This window comes from Nicotiana tomentosiformis, chromosome 1 (genome assembly GCF_000390325.3).
Source record: "Nicotiana tomentosiformis chromosome 1, ASM39032v3, whole genome shotgun sequence".
NCBI lineage: Eukaryota > Viridiplantae > Streptophyta > Magnoliopsida > Solanales > Solanaceae > Nicotiana > Nicotiana tomentosiformis.
In genome coordinates this window covers 75,953,235-75,972,055 of record NC_090812.1, presented here as the reverse complement: position 1 = coordinate 75,972,055, position 18,821 = coordinate 75,953,235, and the positions used below count along the sequence as shown (strand labels likewise).

At 36.9% G+C, this 18,821-nt stretch overlaps 2 protein-coding genes and 1 non-coding gene across 4 annotated transcripts; 2 read left to right on the top strand and 1 right to left on the bottom strand.

Moving 5' to 3' along the window:
• The first annotated feature begins 1,233 nt into the window (after positions 1-1,233).
• Positions 1,234-3,243, top strand: LOC104113039 (syntaxin-112-like). 2 transcript variants are annotated; one of them, XM_033660487.2, is made up of 3 exons: positions 1,234-1,366; positions 1,825-2,711; positions 3,116-3,243. In XM_033660487.2, exon 2 carries the CDS (start codon positions 1,848-1,850, stop codon positions 2,703-2,705), a length of 858 nt encoding a protein of 285 aa, XP_033516378.1. In that variant the 5' UTR covers positions 1,234-1,366; positions 1,825-1,847; the 3' UTR covers positions 2,706-2,711; positions 3,116-3,243. The 2 variants fall into 2 exon arrangements, with proteins under 2 accessions (XP_033516378.1, XP_009621415.1); XM_009623120.3 differs by lacking the exon at positions 3,116-3,243 and having other exon boundaries at positions 1,825-2,926.
• A 202-nt stretch (positions 3,244-3,445) lies between these two features.
• Positions 3,446-5,419, bottom strand: LOC104113040 (putative pectinesterase 11). The gene is made up of 5 exons (XM_009623122.4): positions 5,145-5,419; positions 4,786-4,945; positions 4,452-4,640; positions 3,907-4,139; positions 3,446-3,771 (listed from the first exon to the last, which is right to left on the bottom strand). The coding sequence occupies exons 1-5, from the start codon at positions 5,402-5,404 to the stop codon at positions 3,570-3,572; spliced, it is 1,044 nt and encodes a 347-aa protein (XP_009621417.1). The 5' UTR covers positions 5,405-5,419; the 3' UTR covers positions 3,446-3,569.
• Positions 5,420-18,533: 13,114 nt separating this feature from the next.
• On the top strand, positions 18,534-18,617 carry LOC117279473 (small nucleolar RNA U30). Its single transcript, XR_004509896.1, has one exon. It is a non-coding gene; the product is annotated as a small nucleolar RNA U30 (small nucleolar RNA).
• The last annotated feature ends 204 nt before the right edge of the window (positions 18,618-18,821 follow it).

Below are 18,821 nucleotides of genomic sequence, written 5' to 3'. Positions count from 1 at the left end.
CATCTTGAATTGGTACATTAAAATCACGCTCATCCTCGATTATTATGTTGTGCGGTATAATACATGTAGTTATTATATCATGTAGCACTTCTTTTCTCCAAAAACGTGATGGTCCTGCAACAATTGTAAAACTATATTACATAAAAATAATAAATGCACGAAAATTAATTTATCAAAATTATACGCCAAAGTTAAGATGTAAAATTAATATTATAAAGATATTACATAAATATAGTTAGGTATATATAAAAAAATAAATTAAAAGAGTTAAATAATAAAAATAATAATAAAATAATAGAAAATAATAATGGTGGAGATAAATAATGTCACTCCAAATTTAAAGCGACACTATTCATCCCTCATTTTGAAGCAAAAATGGGAGAGCATTAGAGCCAAATTTCTCAAAAAACTGACTGCGGTATGGCAAAATGCAGCAGCATTGGAGATGGCCTTAAGTTAACAAACATATGGTGAGATAAACATGTCGGTATGCAGAGTTAACACTGTTTCTTGTTCTTATCATCGATGTAATAGATATTTTACGTAAATAAATTGACAATTTTGGTGAAGATACATTCACCAAACGGAAATGGGCAAAACTTTAATGTCCTTTCTTCTTTATAGAATATAAATATCCTTCATCTAGGTACTCATTTTATAACTTTTAAAATGCCATTTAAGGACAATGTTTATTGACTTCTTACATTTTCTTTATTTACCAAACGAAAATGGGTAAACTTTAATGTCAAAGTTTAGGGTATCAAATGTAACCATCTTGATCAATTTAATTAAGAATTTAATTTATATATATTGACAAATGTAGGTTTTTTTTACACTATCAATCTATTTTAATTTGTTGCAGCATGTAATAATTATTTTTGTTTTGACTTTACTAATTTTATTTTTTATAACAATTACATATAATATTTTTATAGCGTAAAAATATTATACACTGTCGGTGCATGAAATTTAAATTCTTTAATTATTTGGTCGCAACATGTTTTAGTTACTATCCATTTTAAGTATCAATCAACTCTTGCTTTATACAAATTCAAGTAATTCATTTTTCAATAGCATATTAAGTTAAAAAAATTTATTCTTACAAAAATTAATTAGAAAATTTATCAATAACTTTCCAAATGTGGAGATTTACAATTGCGAGCCTTAGCTTAATTACGTTACGAAACACAACGGCTATATTTCCTCTCTTCCTTCTTTTATCAACTTCTAATTTGAAAACAGAGTTCAAAACTTTAAAGGCAGCACCGCTTTTGAATTAACCCTTAAATCACCCCAAATTCTTCACTCTTTCATTTCTCACACTCTTTGGGAATTCCAACACAGAGTTAGACAAACGTCTCAAAAGGTGCTCTTCTTTTCTTTACCCTGCAATCTTTCATCATAAACTTCTACTTTTTCTTTTATGGTTTTAAATTTTTAAATTTCAATAAATGTTAGTATTTCTTTGCTGAATTGGGTAATACCAAAAATGGGTATTGATAATTCATATAAATGGATGCAACTTGTATTAGTTATTTTTGATGTTTTTTAGTACTTATTAATGCTGTTCTGTTGCTGTTTTTATGTACCCCAATTTTGGAATTACTTGCAACTTTGAAACTGAAAACTGGGGAATGTAAGTGGTATGTAATGGTACTAAGAAAAATTGAGTGTACAATGTTTGCTTATGTTCTGTCTTTGTTTTCTAAGGAAATTTTGTAGTAACTGATAAGTAAAACTCAAAAAATCACAAAATTGGAATTTTCTTGAATTATTTTAGGATTAGGGACAGAATTTGATATCTCAGCTCTTTTCTCTATCTAGGTGTTCGCAAAATTGTCGCAAAGATGAACGATCTCATGACGAAATCGTTCTTAAGTTACGTTGATTTGAAGAAGCAAGCAATGTTAGACCTTGAAGCAGGACCTGACATTGAAATGGGTCAACTCGACCCGGCTGATGAAAGAAACCTCTCAAAATTCTTTGAAGAAGTTGCTGCTATTAAGTCTGATATGGAGGAGATTAACAAGCTTCTTTTCAATCTTCAAGACCTTAATGTAAAAACCAAGTCGGCCCCGAGTGCTAAAATTCTTCAAGGCCTTAGAGATCAGATTAACTCTGACATTATCACTGTTCTTAGGAAGGCGAAAATCATCAAAACAAGACTTGAATTGCTTGATAAATCCAATCTTGAAAATCGTGGGGCGTATAAAGAAGGAAGCCCGGTTGATAGAACGAGGATTTCAGTGACTAATGGTTTGAGAATTAGACTGAGGGATATGATGAATGATTTTCAATACCTAAGGGAAAACATTGTAGCGGAACATAAAGAAGGTTTAAGGAGACAGTACTGTAGTGCTAACGGGGAGGAACCGAGTGAGGAAGTGATCGAAAAAATGATGCAAGAAAGGGTTTTTGAGGGGAAAGTAGAAAAGGAGGAAAGGGATGAAGCTGTAAAGGAGATACAAAAGAGTTTGATTGAGTTGCACCAAGTGTTTCTTGATATGGCTGTTATGGTTGAGACACAAGGTGATCAAATGAATAATATTGAGCAAAATGTGGTTAATGCTGGTGGATATGTGAATGATGGGATGAAGGAGCTAGATCGTGCTAAACGAATGAAGAGGAGGACGACTTGGGCTTGTTGGATTGGCGCAGTGGTGCTGGTTTTCTTGTTGCTATGCCTTATTGCAATTCTATTTTGAATTCAGGTTTAAGGGCTTTGGACTTCTATCCGTTTTACTTCCTATTTGTTTCTTCTTTTCAGTACATCATGCTTTTGTTTGTTTGTTTGTTGTCCGAAGGCTATTTTGGATTTTGATGATTTCTGTTCATCAACTGCTTGTATGTAAAATGGATTGGAAATGATACTCCTACATTACAATTTGAGATTGGGAATTATTGAATCTGATCAAGATTTTTGGCTTGTCCTTGCTACCCATTAGATCTTCATCATTTTGTATTCTGTGATGTCATTTACAACTTACAAGGCCAGTGTTGGAAAGATTAACCTCATTATTTTTCATATTCTATGATGTCGTTTAAATTAGATAGTGCCATCTTTCACGAAACTCAAGCTTTTTTTATTAAACTAGATAAACATTTGACCTTGTAGGGGAATCTTGGCGTAACTGGTAAAGTTGCTGTCATGTGTTTAGGAGGTCACAGGTTCGAGCGTGGAAACAACCTCTTGCAGAAATGCAGGGTAATCTTACGTTGGACCCTGGGCATAGCGAGAGTTTAGTGCATGGAGCTGCCATTTTTAAGATAAACATTTGACCTTGAAAGTCAATTAAGTTGTGACAAAGGTGATGGTGACGGTTCCTCTTTTTCATTAGAACCAGCTACTAAACTACTACAACTACTGAAATAGGAAAAACATGTATACTTTAATCGTGAATATCTCTTGGAGGTACGTGTAAGAGTACTATCTACGAGATATACATGGCCTCAAGAAATCAATTTTAATAATTAAAGAATGAAAATTTTCACAAGAGATAAGCTGGAATTGATCTTGAGTAGTCTTCTTCTTTTGATATATATATATCTAGTGATGGTCGTAGTTGATTTTAGTTTCCTCCAGTGGGAGTGACAATAGTTGAACGTCTCTTGAAATGGGTAGGTGCAGGCCTTAACCAACTTCGCCCTCCGATCATATTCTTGGTCAGAAATGGTGCAGCTTCCTCATTCGATAGGCTACGTGACCAACCCACCCTCTTTGATCTATTAGCCCCTGCTCCATAACACTTGTATTCACCATAATATGCAGTGCTTCCACAAAGCAAAATAGACCAAAGAAATTTGATAAGGGTATGAATAGTTCTAAAGTATAACGGAATGTAAAATTAAGAGCGACAAATTTGAACCTTTTATTCAATTATGTGACTAAGTTTCTATGAATGTTACCTTTGCTTGCTAGAATCTCCCCAGTCATTCCATCCCTCAGGCTGTATGATAGAGGACATAAATGTGTAGACAAATACCACCCTTGAATATGAACCCCATGGCCTTCCTAATGCAGTGCTCCCTCCTGTCCCTGTTATCTTGCAACCCAAAAAAGTAAATCCTGTATTTTCTAAAGGGGACTCTCTTCCTTGAGCAGTGATTGCTCCTGCTGCAACTGAATGAATATGGCATCTCTGCCAAATATTACAAAGAAACAAAATTACTACACAGATATATGCACCGGAACAACAACAACAACTCAGTAAAATCCCACGAGTGGGGTATGGGGAGGGTAGAGTGTACACAGACCTTACCCCTAACCCGTGAGACACAAATATATGCACTGATAAGGTAAAAATTATTTGCAGAATAAGATCATTTATTATAAATGTATAGATCATTAATCTATGAAAATATGTATAAGTAACATGAATAAGATGGCAACTAACATGTAAACTACACCGAGTCGAAAAAAAAATGATAATTCATGAATTACGAGAACTCACTTCATAGAGAGAGGCTGCATTTCCAAAAATGAAATCAACGGCCCCTTCAATATAGCAGTTGCTATAATAATGCCTCCCAGCATCATCTAACAAAGTGTCCTGGTACGATTGAATTCTACAACCATAGAATGCTACTCTATCTCCTTTAACTTTTAGTGCTACAGCTTTTCCACTTGTTCCGAATGAATTCTACATTTTGAAACAATTATATGGACTTAGTAACCTGGAAAATAAGGCAGATTACCTGCTACGACATGTTAAAATGACCTAATAATATAAAATGTCTTTGCAGAGTCATCCTATATGAGTTAAAATCCTAAGCACACGTTATTACCTGAATTGTTAGATATCTTGCAACAAAATCGGAAGCTAATACAGTTAGTGTAGGAGAATCAGTAATATCTCCACCGTCACTCCATGTAATTATGGTGTTAGATGCCTCAGTTCCACTCAACGTTATGAATGGCTTATCACCAGGAACCACAATCTTCTCTCTGCTCCATGAAAAATAGATTAAAAAAAAAATATATATATTTACTTATGTAATTTTTACATTATCATGCTTCCTAAATGATAACTATGTCTGACCGCACATAAAAAAGATACGTAAGTCGAAAAATATGAAGACAGATTACCTATTACAACAGGTAAAAATACAAGATATTATAAAATTACAAAATGATAAACACAAACCTATAAGTCCCTGGCTTAACCCAAATGAAGAATAATTCTGAATTATTCGATGGAACAGCATCAATAGCGTCTTGGATTTTCTTGAAATCTCCTTGACCAGATTGGTCTACTCTAATAAGAATGGCCGTAGAAAAATTCGTAGGTCCTCCTGAACTAGAGTCATTGGCAGCCATGGTTAAAGTTGAATTACTATTAGAACAAACTAGTAGGAGTATGAGAAATATAACATGAAATTTGATTATCAATGAAGCAGCATCCATGTGCAATAAATTGTTAATCAAACACCTGTCTCGATAGGGGTGCAGAGAATAAAGTTAATTAGTAAATTAATTAAGAAATGATTTGAAAGTAAAGGTAAAAGCACACCCATAACTAAGCTTTATAATGAAGGTTTCTTCCTTAATGAATGGAGGCACGCCGGCAACCGAGAATTAAGGTAAAAGGATTGGTGGCTGACTGCTGATCTTGAATATTGATTAAGGTCTAAGTTGTTCACCCTTCACGTAACCTTTGCATGCAGTCAAGATTAGTGGAGTATAATTAAAGTGATGTGTTGTTCACGGGTTCAAAGTTCTGTCCGCAAGGGTTGGGTGAGTGGGTTCCCATACGAGAGACCCGGGATCGATTCCCCTAATCAAGTAACCAACAGTCTCTTCATGAGTCAGAGCTCGTTGCACCGGGCGTGCCTAGTACAGTTTACATCTCATGTGTGGTTTGCGAGTTATTGCACAGTGAACAGGTTACCCAGCGCACACTCAAAAAATAGCGGTTGCGAGTTTCCCTCGAAATTTTTCCCCAAAAAATATTTGCTTAAAGTTCGTCCATATATAGTTAGCTTTGCTCCTGTACGCGTGAAACTATTTTTTTTTAAAGAAGCATGGACAGACTTTAGGAGTTTGGGTAAGGAGGCATATTAGTGCATAAGTTATGAGTTCATCTGAATTTAATAACTTTAGTTTAGCTAGATGAAGTACATATATTAAAAGGTTCACAAAATCAATATAAATGAGTTGTGAATTCCAAACTCAGCGCATGTTCAAATTTTGAATCCGTCTTTATAAAAAAAGCTTAGCCAACAGCAGCAACCGACAATATGGACAGTACTTGGCAAGATAAGCGGATCTTTTATGCCGCAAAATATAGGTTTTCTTTTAATAATAAAAAGAAATTCTTTTAAAATAAAAAAGAAATTTTAAGATGCCCGCGTTTGCTTTCTAGAATACTTGAAAACATGATATAAGGCATGAGTTTGAATCTCATTTGTTACCACACTGTACTTCTTCATCGATTCAGGAACGCTATAGTCCATTTATTAAATCATTTTAGCATATAATGGTATATAATTTACATGTATAAATAGTATAGGAGTAAATGTTTCTGGTGAATGGGGTTCAGTTGAAACTCCTTGCTTTCATATAGAACTGTCACTGCTCAAGAATGCTTGATTTAATATTGATGATTTATATAATTAACGATCGATCGAGCATTAACGTATAACATAACTATAGCTGACGTAAGTGAGGTTAGAAAAAAAAAAGATTAATTTGTCTAAAACCACAATTTTACAAACTACAAGCAAGGAATGTTACTCAACTTAAATAGTTGGTGGCTGAAACATTCCTAGCTATGAATTGTGATTTTCAAGAAAACTGGTTAATCATTTTCCTGCAATGCCGGAGCAGCCATTTTAATTCGTTGATGAACTCTAGTCAATAGTCATAGTACTATAGTAATCGATTTTTTAAAGTTGTTGGAAGAAGGAGAAAATGGAAGATATAAATTATACCTACCAAATCAGACACGCTACGTAAAACTAATGCTAACATTAATTTTACTTGTTATTTTGGTAACAGAATGATGATATGCATGATGTAAATACCGTTTTTGGTATAGATTATACTCCAGTTGCTTATAAGGTTGATAACCAGTAAGTTTGAAAAAAGTTACTCAGCCAACGATTTGATAAGTTGAATCGTTAATTACACTAATTCTTAATATAGAAAGTCTCCCAAACCAAAAAGTACTTTCAGTTTCAGAGATTAACCATGAGCGTAGATGAGCGTAGACTGCCTTGAGCTCGAGAGACAAATGAGAGATTGATGTCATGACCCGCCACATCATCATGCCACGTAGGTTCCACTTGGCATATATTTTTGTCATATGAAAAACTTACATAGAAAATAAACTAACACTTATAGGAAGGTTCTAGAAAAATATAAAGGTTTCCCTAAGAAAACTTTAGAATCTTATGGAATTGTTAGGGAAGTCCTTGGAAGATTCTAGTTATGTAGAGAGTTCTAGAGAGGGGACTTACTTGTAAATAATAAGGGACTCATGTAATAATTTTTATTTACTCACTAGCCCCTAGGAGACTAGTATATAAAGAATGATATTCATTTGTAACTCATCAAGCAAAACAATCAAGTTCTTTCTAATACAAAATCTTCCTTTGGCAATTCTCCTGTGTTCTAACATTCCCTTAGTGATCTTTAGTGTAGTAAGGCTGACTTGGCATAGCAAGAATGTGAGCAAGTTGTCAAGTGCCGCACGTGTACTTAGTCAAAGACTAAGGACGTGACAACATGGTATCAGAGCAAAGGTTGCAACTAAGGGAATGTCGAATGATGGAGAAATTAACGCTGCCAACATCCAATCCAACGTCATCCAAGATGCTGCTAGCAAGAGTGGCCGTAATAAAAAGAGGAATGCCACCAACAAGAGCCAGTAGGTACCACCCGAGGTTGTGTCAAACGATGGGCTTACATCCCAAGAACCATCTTCCACTGAGGCAAGCGAGGATGAAGTGGAGGTCCTCCCCGAGGACGTCTCGCTCGGTAAAGAGTGGGTGATGAAGATGAATGCGGGGATGGACGCTGTGTAGATATTTGGCCAACGCTTGGGGAAGGTGGAAGGCACCCTTAGTATTCTTGAGGGGCACACTCTTGAAGAGATTGAGAGTATCCGAAATGACTTGGAGGGATGCATACAGACTGAGATGGAGCTAAGGAAAACCATCACTGCCTTGGAATGTAGACTCATGGAGGCCTTGAGTACTATCGATGCCATGAAGGCAAAGATAGAATTACTCGAGGAACATGTCAATGCTGGCGTAACTGAGGCAGACATTAATGTTATTGTGACGAGGGGGGCCAAGATCGAGGCTCCCAAACCACCGGTGTTCAAAGGTGTTCGTGATGCACAAGAAGTGGAAAACTTCCTTTGCCACTTGGAGAACTACTTTAGGCACGACAAAGTGAAAGACGACTAGGCCAAGATCAACACTGCTGTGTTGTACCTCCCAGAGATTGCCGCGTTGTGGTGGCATCGAAAGTGTGTTGTCATGGAGAAGGGGCTATGTAAGATTGAGACATAGGAGCAGTTTAAAAGGGAGTTGAAAAAACAATTCTACTCGGTGTATGTGGTGTATGAGGCTAGGCAGAAGCTAAGGGAGCTCCGACAGAGGGCCACAATTCGGGAATATATGCCCGAGTTCACTACCTTAATGCTGCAAATCCCATTATTATTCGAGGAAGATTCACTCTTCAATTTCATGGATGGGTTGCAAAATTGGGCAAAGCAGGAGTTAAGAAGACGTCAAGTAGCCAATGTGGACGAGGCCATAGCGGTAGCCGAGTCGCTCGTTGACTTCAAGATGGATCCTGCCAAGTTCAAAGAAGGCAACGCCGAGAGGGAGGCGGGGGAGATCATGACAAGGACAACGGGAAAGGCATAGCCAAGGTATACAAGGGCAGCAGCAAGGGTCTATCCCATGACGGATAGGGGTCGAAGAGAAACGGCAAGGGGCCGACAAACGGTAGCGAGTACGTGCCTAAGGGAGGGTGCTACTTCTGTAAAGGATCACATCGGGCAAGTGAATGCCCAGATTTGGGGAGGCTTGCAGCAATGATCGGAAACTTTGCTCAGGCACACAAAGGTGACACAGGAGGGACCGCCTGCATTGGGGGAATGCGCTTGGAATCTAAGCCAAAAGTAGAGGATTCCAAAGCCTATCTTGGTGCCATGCAAATGGAGCATGGTGGCAGCAAGAAAAGTTGAACAGACATAATTGAAGTGGAAGGCGATTTACAAAGTGATGGCACGTTATCGGACTTAGATGATGCACCAAGCAATGTGTTTAAGTTTGCGAGTAAGGCAGATACCACAAAAGGCACATGGACCCGATGCTTGAGAAGCTGCTTAGATTTGGTCGAGTCATGGGGAGATTCAGGCCAAAAGCAAGGAGAGGCATCTGATGAGAGGAGGATATCTGTCAAGACCCAAATTGGAGGGCCACGACTGGCACCTAGTGCCTACTCAATCGAGCGCCACGTACCTTATACTTCTTTACTATAAGACTCGTCACAGGCCATGATAGGCCCTATATATATATATATATATATATATATATATATATATATATATATATATATATATATATATATATATATATATATAAGTAACAATATTAGTACTTAACTCGCATAACTAATTCAAAAATATTTATATAGATACATAGGGGCCGACAAGGCTGTTGACATGTCATACCTAAAACTATACACAAGACACTATCTGCAAAACCTCTAAGAAAACATGACCATAATATATAAGATAGGACAGAGTTTCTGACATCCTCATAAAATAAAATAACATATATAGAACGTGACTCGGCAATACTCCGGGAAGAAGTGAAGCTCACCAACCAAAAGCTGATATCTGGAGGTAGCCTACAGTGGAGGGTACTCACCTCGTCTATCTACACCTGCGTGGCATAAAACACAGCGCCCCAGGAAAAGGGACGCCAGTACGAAAAATGTACCGAGTATGTAAGGCCGAAATGAAATGTAATAATAAGATACTATCTCGGGGAGGGATAAGAGTCAACTTATAACCTCTGAGTTGCCGCTGAGGGCCATAACATATAGAATAAAACCCATCGCATATATATAAATAAAACTACAATATAATAGTTCTGATTACATCATTCTCGTGACGTTAACTACCCAACTGATCAACGGTAACTGGCCGACCGGTCGTAGCGCGGTGGTAAATGCATGACTGCCCGACCGGCCGTAACTCGGTGGTAAATGTGTAACTGCCCAACCGACCGTAGCTCGATGGTAAATGCATGACTGCCCAACCGGCCGTAGCTCGGTGGTAAATATATAGTAAATGCATGACTGCCCGACCGGCCGTAGCTCGGTGGTAAATGATGATGCATATAATACCATTGTGAACATTAACATCTTTATTGAATGCCTTAACAGAGAGTTAGGATCATACTTAGGCATTCTTTGAATATCATTTTACAGGAATGAACAACGTAGACCTTTTTAGTTTCTAAGAGTAGAACCATTTATGAAATAATATTACGTTTACGTATCGTTACATGGATCATGCCAAAAGGAAAGAAGGGATAACCTTAACATACCTGAGCCGATTCTCTTAAATATCCCTCTAACCCACGTCTTTTGCGAAAAATATGTAACAATGAGATCGAAGTAGGAAAAAATCCGTATGATATTTTTGAGAAAGATTGCACTGTACTTCCTTAAAATCGCAAATCTCACGCTTCTATAGTACTAAATAGTCTTGTATGAATCTTGTTGTAGCAAATCACGTTGCTATCATATAATTTGTATGAATTGGCTGAAGCTTTCCATTATATTATAGATATAGACATCTCCATTTTGTGAATTAGAAAGGCCTTTTATCCTAGTGGGTGTGGGCCCACACTTATGTGATGACTTAGTCCCAAAATCCTCTAAATAAGCCACCACCTCCTTAAGCACATGACTAGATGGTAATTTGCTGCCAAATTTGTAAAATCCCACGTGGATGTTGCCCCTTATAATTATCCAAGAATCTCACTAAAATATTTATCCACAAATTTCTAATTAATTTATTAATTTCCCACTCAAATCAATAATTAACTAATTATCCACATAATTAAGAATTATCTCAAATTACGTAAAATACTACTCACTTTTAACATACCTTATACACTTTACTATCATGGTCATGTGGTACCTTGTATGGTACTAGTCCATAAGCATGGGGTATTATAGCTTGGACCATATTTTATCCCAAATTATCAAACTTTGACGAAACTCATTTTCTTCAATTCACTTACCCTCTCACCTTCACGAATTTACTTATCACTTATTTGAAATAGCGTAATACTTATAACCTCAAAATAATCTTGTCCTTGAACTGATGACAATTATCTTACGACAAATCCACATACAATAGTACGGGGTGTAACAATATCATTGCTAGCCATCCAAAGTACAAAAAGGGTAGGAAGAAAGGTGACCAGTACCTCGTGATATGGGAAGGCGAACCTCTTCATAGGGCATCATGGCTAATGGACAAAGATCTTCGGCAACGCCAAGGCGAGGTGCGCGCGTACATATTGATGCTTTGTGCTGAGGGCGACACATAATTAGGTGGGGGAGAGTGTCATGACACGCCACATCATCATGCCATGTAGGTTCCACTTGGCATATATTTTTGCCATATGAAAATCTTACATAGGAAATATGCTAGCACTTATAGGAATGTTCTAGAAAAATATAGAAGTTTCCCTAAGAAGACCCTAGAACCTTATGGAATTGTTAGGGAAGTCCTTGAAAGATTCTAGCTATGTAGAGAGTTCTAGAGAGGGGACTTACTTGTAAATAATAAGGGACTCATATAATAATTTTTATTTACTTACTAGCCCCTAGGAGACTAGTATATAAAGAGGGATATTCATTTGTAACTCATCAAGCAAAATAATTAAGTTCTCTCTAATACAAAAGCTTCCTTTGGTAATTCTCCTGTGTTCTAATATTCCCTTAGCGATCTTTAGTGTAGTAAGGCTGACTTGGCATAGCAAGAACGTGAGCAAATTGTCAAGTGCCGTACGTGTGCTTAGTTGAAGACTAAGGATGTGACATTGAGCTGTGAAAGAGAAGAAGCTTCTGGACAAATGAAAGTGAGGAAACGAAGACTAACTTGTATTCATTTGTTATGTTTCTTTTATATACACACACGTATGATGGGAAAAGAAAATATCTAATTGACTAATGCTAACACCTAATTACAGAAGTACACCTATGATAGCTACTACTAATTACATGAATAAATATCTTATTACCCCCCTCTCCCCAAGTTGGAGGTGAGGTACTCACAACCAACTTGCTAAGAATATTCGTGTGCTTAATCCCTGTTATGGCCTTGGTTAATATGGTTGCCAATTGATCATGTGTGGAAATGTGGTGGAGGCTTATTCCTTACAAAGTGACAATCCACCTCTATATGCTTTATACGCTCATGAAACACAGGGTTCCTTGCCATATGCACTGTAGCTTGGCTATCACAGAAGACAGAGATAGGATGTGGACTAGCTACTGTAAGCTCTTCCAGCAATCTCTTAACCCAGATCAACTCGCCAACTACCTTCCTGACAGACCTATATTCTGCTTCTGCAGAGGACAAGGACACTGTCTCCTATTTTTTTGATTTCCAGCTAATTGGACTATCACCAAGCAAGACAATGTAACCACTCACTGATCGCCGCGTATCAGGGCATGCTTCCCAGTTTGAATCACAGAAAGCCTTTACTGTACAATCTGAACTATTGGAAAGGAAGATTCCCAAGGTCGGATCATTTTTAAAGTACCACAGAACATGTATGGCAGCCCTGAGATGTGGCTCTCTGGGAGCCTGCATAAACTGGCTTAAGTGTTGTACACTATAAGCAATATCCAATCTTGTATTGGTCAGGAAGTTAAGTTTCCCAACCAATTTCTTGTAGTGTGTAGGATTAGGCAATAGAGATACCTCATCACACTTTAATTTGATGCTGCAATCAAGAGGAGCAGAAACTATAGTATATTGATTGTCATACTCCTTCAATAGGTCTGTAGTGAACTTCTTTTGTGATATGAGAGCCCCATCATCTTTATAAAATACTTCTAATCCCAAGAAATGGTGCAACCTTCCTAGATCTTTGATCTTGAATTGATCATGTAGGAAGATCTTCAGTGCTTTAATTTCTTCAAGGTCTGTGCCTGTGAGTATCACATAATCTACATAGACTGCCACAAAGACAATCGAAGTGCCATCCCTTTTATAGAACAATGAATAATCATTCACTAAATGTGTGAAACCCCTTGTACACAATAACTCACTTAGTTTATCATACCATTGCCTGCCTGCTTGCTTTAGTCCATACAAGGACTTGTTCAACTTGTAAACCACAGGGGCTTCAACCTCCAGCCCCTGTGGAACCTCCGTGTACACCTCCTCATATAAATCTCCATGCAAAAAGGCATTATTTATATCCAGTTGGAAAAGCTCCCATCCTCTCTTGACTGCTATGCTGATCAAGGTCCTAACAATTGTCATCTTAACGACCTAAAAAAATATCTCAGTGTAGTCTATGACAGCTTGTTACGTGTATCCCTTTACCACAAGTCTTGCTTTGAATCTTTCAACACTTTCATCTGTTTTGTGCTTGATTTTGTACACTCATTTGCACCCTATAGCTTTCTTATCTGTAGGCAATTGTACTAGATCCCAAGTGTGGTTAGCATACAAAGCCTCAAACTCCTGTGTCATGGTTGCCTGCCATGCAGGATTCTAGGCTGCGTCCTTATAAAAACATGGCTCATAATCATGGGAGATGTTTCTCATCACATGTTGACTGTCCTTACTCAATGCAGTAAAAGAAATGTGCTGGTGTTTAGCAAAAAGTGAATTAAGTGAACTGGTGTGTGTTGTATTATTTTTCAGGTTTGGCAGAGAATAAACAATTCATTGAGGTATGTGGGTATTTTAATTGTTTTGGATGGTCTCATAGGCACTACATGTGAAGATGTGTGACTATCAGAATGAGAAGAAGTATTTGGGTGGTCTGGTGAAGTTTCAGTTATACTTTGGTCAATAGTTTCAGGTCCAGCAAATAAAGAAGTGCCGGTGACAGAACTTGGTGAGGTCCTAGTTTATAGCTGGTAATCACTTAAAGTATCAGGCATATGATTCATAAAAGTAGAGTCTAAATGTAGTGATGACAAGACACAAGGAAAAGAAGCATGGTTGAAAGGAACAACAAAAGAAAAAATATGTTCATGAAACTGGACATCCCTAGAAATGTGTATCCTCTTGGTTCTAGTACCTTGTAACCTTTTGTGCCAAAAGGTATCCCACAAAGATATGAGGTCCGGTTCTTGGTTCAAACTTATCTTTGTGAGCTTTAAGAACAGTAGGATAACACAAGCATCCAAAGCTTTTGAGATGTGAATAATTTGATTTTCTTTTGTAAAGGACCTCAAAAGGACATTTGTTGTTAAGGACCGTGGAAGGCAGTCTATTAGTCAAGTAGGTGGCCTGTAAGAATGCACTCTCCCCAATATTTAATAGGTAATTTAGACTGGTATAATAAAGCTCTTGTAGTCTCACGTAAGTATTTATGTTTTCTTTTCACTATACCATTTTGTTGTGGTGTATATGGACAAGTCTTTTGGTGCACAATGCCCTTTGATTGAAACAATGAGGAGGATTCATTATTAACAAACTCCAGCCCATTGTCATATCGTATGGACTTAACAGAACATTTAAACTGATTTTCTATCTTGCACACAAAGGCTTTGATAACCTGAAGTGTGTTACTTTTGCTGCTTAACAAGTGTGTCCAGGTTGACCTACTAAAGACATCAACCACGATTAGGAAATACTTATAGTTGTCATGTGTGGATGTATCATATGGTCCCCACAAGTCCATATGTACTAGTTCAAATACTTTGGTGGATAGTGTGATTTTCTGGGAGAAATGGCAATCTTGTTTGTCTAGTCATGGGACAAATTGAACACAAAAAGGGTTGTTTATGTGCAAAGGTTATAGGAATGGAGGGGATACTCTTCATTTTCACAAAAGGTACATGGCCTAATCTATTATGCCACAAATAATCAACATAGTTTCGTTGAGATGAAGATGTACATGTATTAGCAGGGCACATGTATTAGCAGGACAAGAAGTTACAGAACACACTTTCTTATTACTTGAATGTGAGTTATTTACAAATGATGATGATGAAGGACAAACAACAGAATAATGTCTTCCATATTTGAATGAATACTATTTACAAAAGATGATGAGGGATTGGAAGGCATATTCTGTGTATTGCAAGTAGAAACAGAATATGAACTAGAAATATTAGAAATGGGAACAGAGGCTGAACCAAGGAACTGACACCTTGAGCAGAGGACATACATGCCATTCCTTGCTCTACCAATATCCAGAGGCCTCTTCATTGAAGGGGCCTGCAATATGTACGAAGAATCAGAAAATTGAACAATAGATTTAAGATGTGATGTCAAGGAGTGAACTGAAATCAGATTGAACTTAAAAATAGGGACAAATAATACTTTGTGTAAAGTCAGTTTAGGACTAAGGATCGCATCACCAATTTCTGTCACTCTAACTCTATATCCGTTTGGGAAAGTTACTAAAAAAGGGTAAGGTAGAATTTTGGTATTAGTTAAAAGTGCTTTATTATACGACATATTGTTAGAGGCCCCTGAATATAATATCCAAAAATCAGCAGATGACTTGAAATATTTACATGAAAGATTGCCAATTATTTCTTCATGAGTGGAGCAAGCCAATATACCTGCCAAGTTTGCAGCTGCACTAGTGATGTTGTTTGAGACTTCGACTGCATTTCCACCATGAAAGTTCTCCAGCAGATGTAACAGCTGAATGTATTTCTCCTTTGTCAGATTCTGAATCCCCTTGTTTTGGCTTCGATTCTCAATCTTATCATGACCTCCAGAAAATATCTCCTCAGACCCTCCATGTACATTTGCAGCGGATGCCATATTTTTCTCTTTAGTAAATTTGAAATCCTGAGGAAATCCGTGTAGTCTATAGCATTTATCCTTGGTGTGTCCACCTTTCTTGCAATAATCGCAGAACAACCGAGATCTATTAGGTAAAAGACCAGTCCTGTATGAATTATTCACTGCAATGTTTCTTTGTTGAGCATAATTGGTCCTAATGTGTTGTTCACAGGTCCATTGACGTTCAGTGAAGCAGATTCCATGACCAAGTGGCTGTTCGACCTAACCTCTCTCTATTTTTCTTCTTGAATCAAGATGGAAAAAACTTGTTCTATGCTAGGTAATGTGTTCATCATCAAGATACTTCCCCTCACAACTATATATACCTCATTTAATCCCATTAGAAAAAACTGGATTAGTCTCCGATCCTGCTCAACCTTATGCATATTGGCCTTGGCATCACAAGTACACTGGCAGCCACATTGCGCATGTGTGTTCAAGGTGTTCAGTTCCTCCCAAAATCTTTTCATTTTTGTATAATATCCTTTAAAATAGCTAGGGCTCCCTGACTCAATTCATTGATTTCCCTATGAAGTTGATAGAGTTTCGCTCCATTCGTTTGGTCCAACCTATCTTCTAATTCCTGCTATAGCTCCTGAGCATTATTGACATATTGCAAGCTATCGGCTAAATCCTTCGAAAGTGAATTCAGGATCTACGATGTCAACATGTCATCGCACCGCTCCCCGACGAGCACAAAACACACACTTAAATTATTTTTACTAGTCAAAGATAGTATAGTATGATATCGTCTCCATATGGATTGGATTTAAACAGTATTATCGTAGTTTGTAGCTAGATTTCTATCCAGGAGGATCAACAGTTGAGATTTATACAATTAATAATCTAAAATCTACAGATATTGACTAATGACAACCGCAACAAAAGTAAGCAAAGAAGTTATCAATGAGAGAAAATAGGGGTTTGACGGAATAAGTGCAAGATAATTGTTCGGGGATCTAACTTTAGATAATTCACTTATAATGTTCAAGTGAGTCTCCCGAATTCACTTAATTATCAGTACAATTGATTAGTAGTAACTCCTCCCTCGATTAAGTTTCAACCTCACAATATGAACCAATTTAAACTCGGTGAAGATATATAAGAATTCGTAATTGATTGGTCTTTAGGAGAACCTCTTTTGATTATCCTCCTAACTAGGTTTAATCAAGGATTCAACTAGCCTCTTTCGATTACTTCAAATAATCTATGAACTCAACCAACAATATAGTGTAAATATATCACAAGTTATGCCTCTCTCGATTACAAGAACAAGTGAACATAGACGCAACAATTAAATCTTCCAAAAATAATTCAAATACATAAAGATAGAGTTATAATCCACAAACAACCATCAATACACCAAATCCATTAAAACCCAAAAGGTTTTACTCCATAGACATGGAGAAGTTCTAGAAAAACATAAATACAATCCAAAACCGGATCATGAGTGAGGAAGGAAGGATGAAATCCTCTTGCTCTTGCTTCTCCTTCTTCTCCTTAGCTTTCTTAGGTCTAAGGTATGTCAAAAGTCTAGAAATGGTATCTTTCCCGTGTATTTAACTATCCCCAAATAAATTCAGGACGAAAATACCTTTTTTTAGCGGAATTGAGAACATACTCTAAGAATTTTGCACTACCGTTCCAGAACATTTGCAAAATCACTTTCCGGGCACATTTTGTACATTCGAGCCGCGCTTTGCGCCGCCCCATGCGCTATGGCAGTTGAGAATTTGGGAAAATATAAAACATGAAAGTTATAACTCTTTTAAATATCTTTCCAACGATATATTGTGGAGCCCAAACGGATTATCTAGCGAAAAGTTATGTGTATTTTACTGGACAATGCACAGTATGCCTGCTCGATTCTTCGTTTCGTTCTTAAAGTACACTATCATCCGTTGATCCCCGAATATGATCCCAACTTAATCCTTTAGCTTTTATTCAGACTTCAAAGCTCCAAAATAGCTTGAATTCATTCCATAACATCTAAATAACTCGGAATCACTCCTACACGGCATAAAACACAGAATAAGTGTAAAACACTACTAATTAAAGCTCAACATGAGTAAAGTGTAGTAAATTAGAGTGCAATAAGCGACTAAAATATGTGATTATAGACTGCCATTGATATGGAACCTTGAGCTCGAAAGACAAATGAGAGATTGAGCTGTGAAAGAGAAGAAGCTTCTGGACAAATGAAAGTGAGGAAATGAAGACTAATTTGTATTCATTTGTTATGTTTCTTTTATATACACACACGTGTGATAGGAAAAATAAATATCTAATTGACTAATGCTAACACCTAATTACAGAAGTACCCCTGTGATAGCTACTACTAATTACATGAATAAATACTCTCAATAGTGAACTTTGTTTTTTTTTTTTTTCCTGCAAATTGACGTTAATCGCTGAATGGATCTCTCAACTTTCAAAATAGTGTTTCATTTTCTCTTTCTGTGTGTGTCTCTGTGTGTTTGCATAATTTGATTTAAGAAAAGGAGGTGCGAAGATGAGGTTGTTGAATAATCTCGTTAATATAATTATTGCCGAGGAAAATCTCTCTAATTCATTCTCATTCCACTGAGCACATTCTTTTAGTTTTTTAATAAATATTTTATGTATTTTTTGATTTTAATTTTCCTACAGATTGCAATCTAGAGGTTTGTAGCATAGATAATTATGCTCTTTAATTTCAGTAGTTAATCTAATTATGTAAAGCATGAGTTGTTTTAGTGCGATACTATTAAATTATAGTTTCCTCAAATAATCAGTTTCACAGTCATCTGATCA

What these genes read in the sequence shown, in the direction of transcription:
- LOC104113039 (XM_033660487.2), top strand. Translation starts at nt 1,848, where the DNA reads ATGAACGATCTCATGACGAAATCGTTCTTAAGTTACGTTGATTTGAAG.
- LOC104113040 (XM_009623122.4), bottom strand. Translation starts at nt 5,404, where the DNA reads ATGGATGCTGCTTCATTGATAATCAAATTTCATGTTATATTTCTCATA. An exon ending in CAAGATATCTAACAATTCAG is followed by an intron (nt 4,641 to 4,785) that starts GTAATAACGTGT and finishes TTCAAAATGTAG; the next exon opens with AATTCATTCGGAACAAGTGG. An exon ending in GGAGATTCTAGCAAGCAAAG is followed by an intron (nt 3,772 to 3,906) that starts GTAACATTCATA and finishes GCTTTGTGGAAG; the next exon opens with CACTGCATATTATGGTGAAT.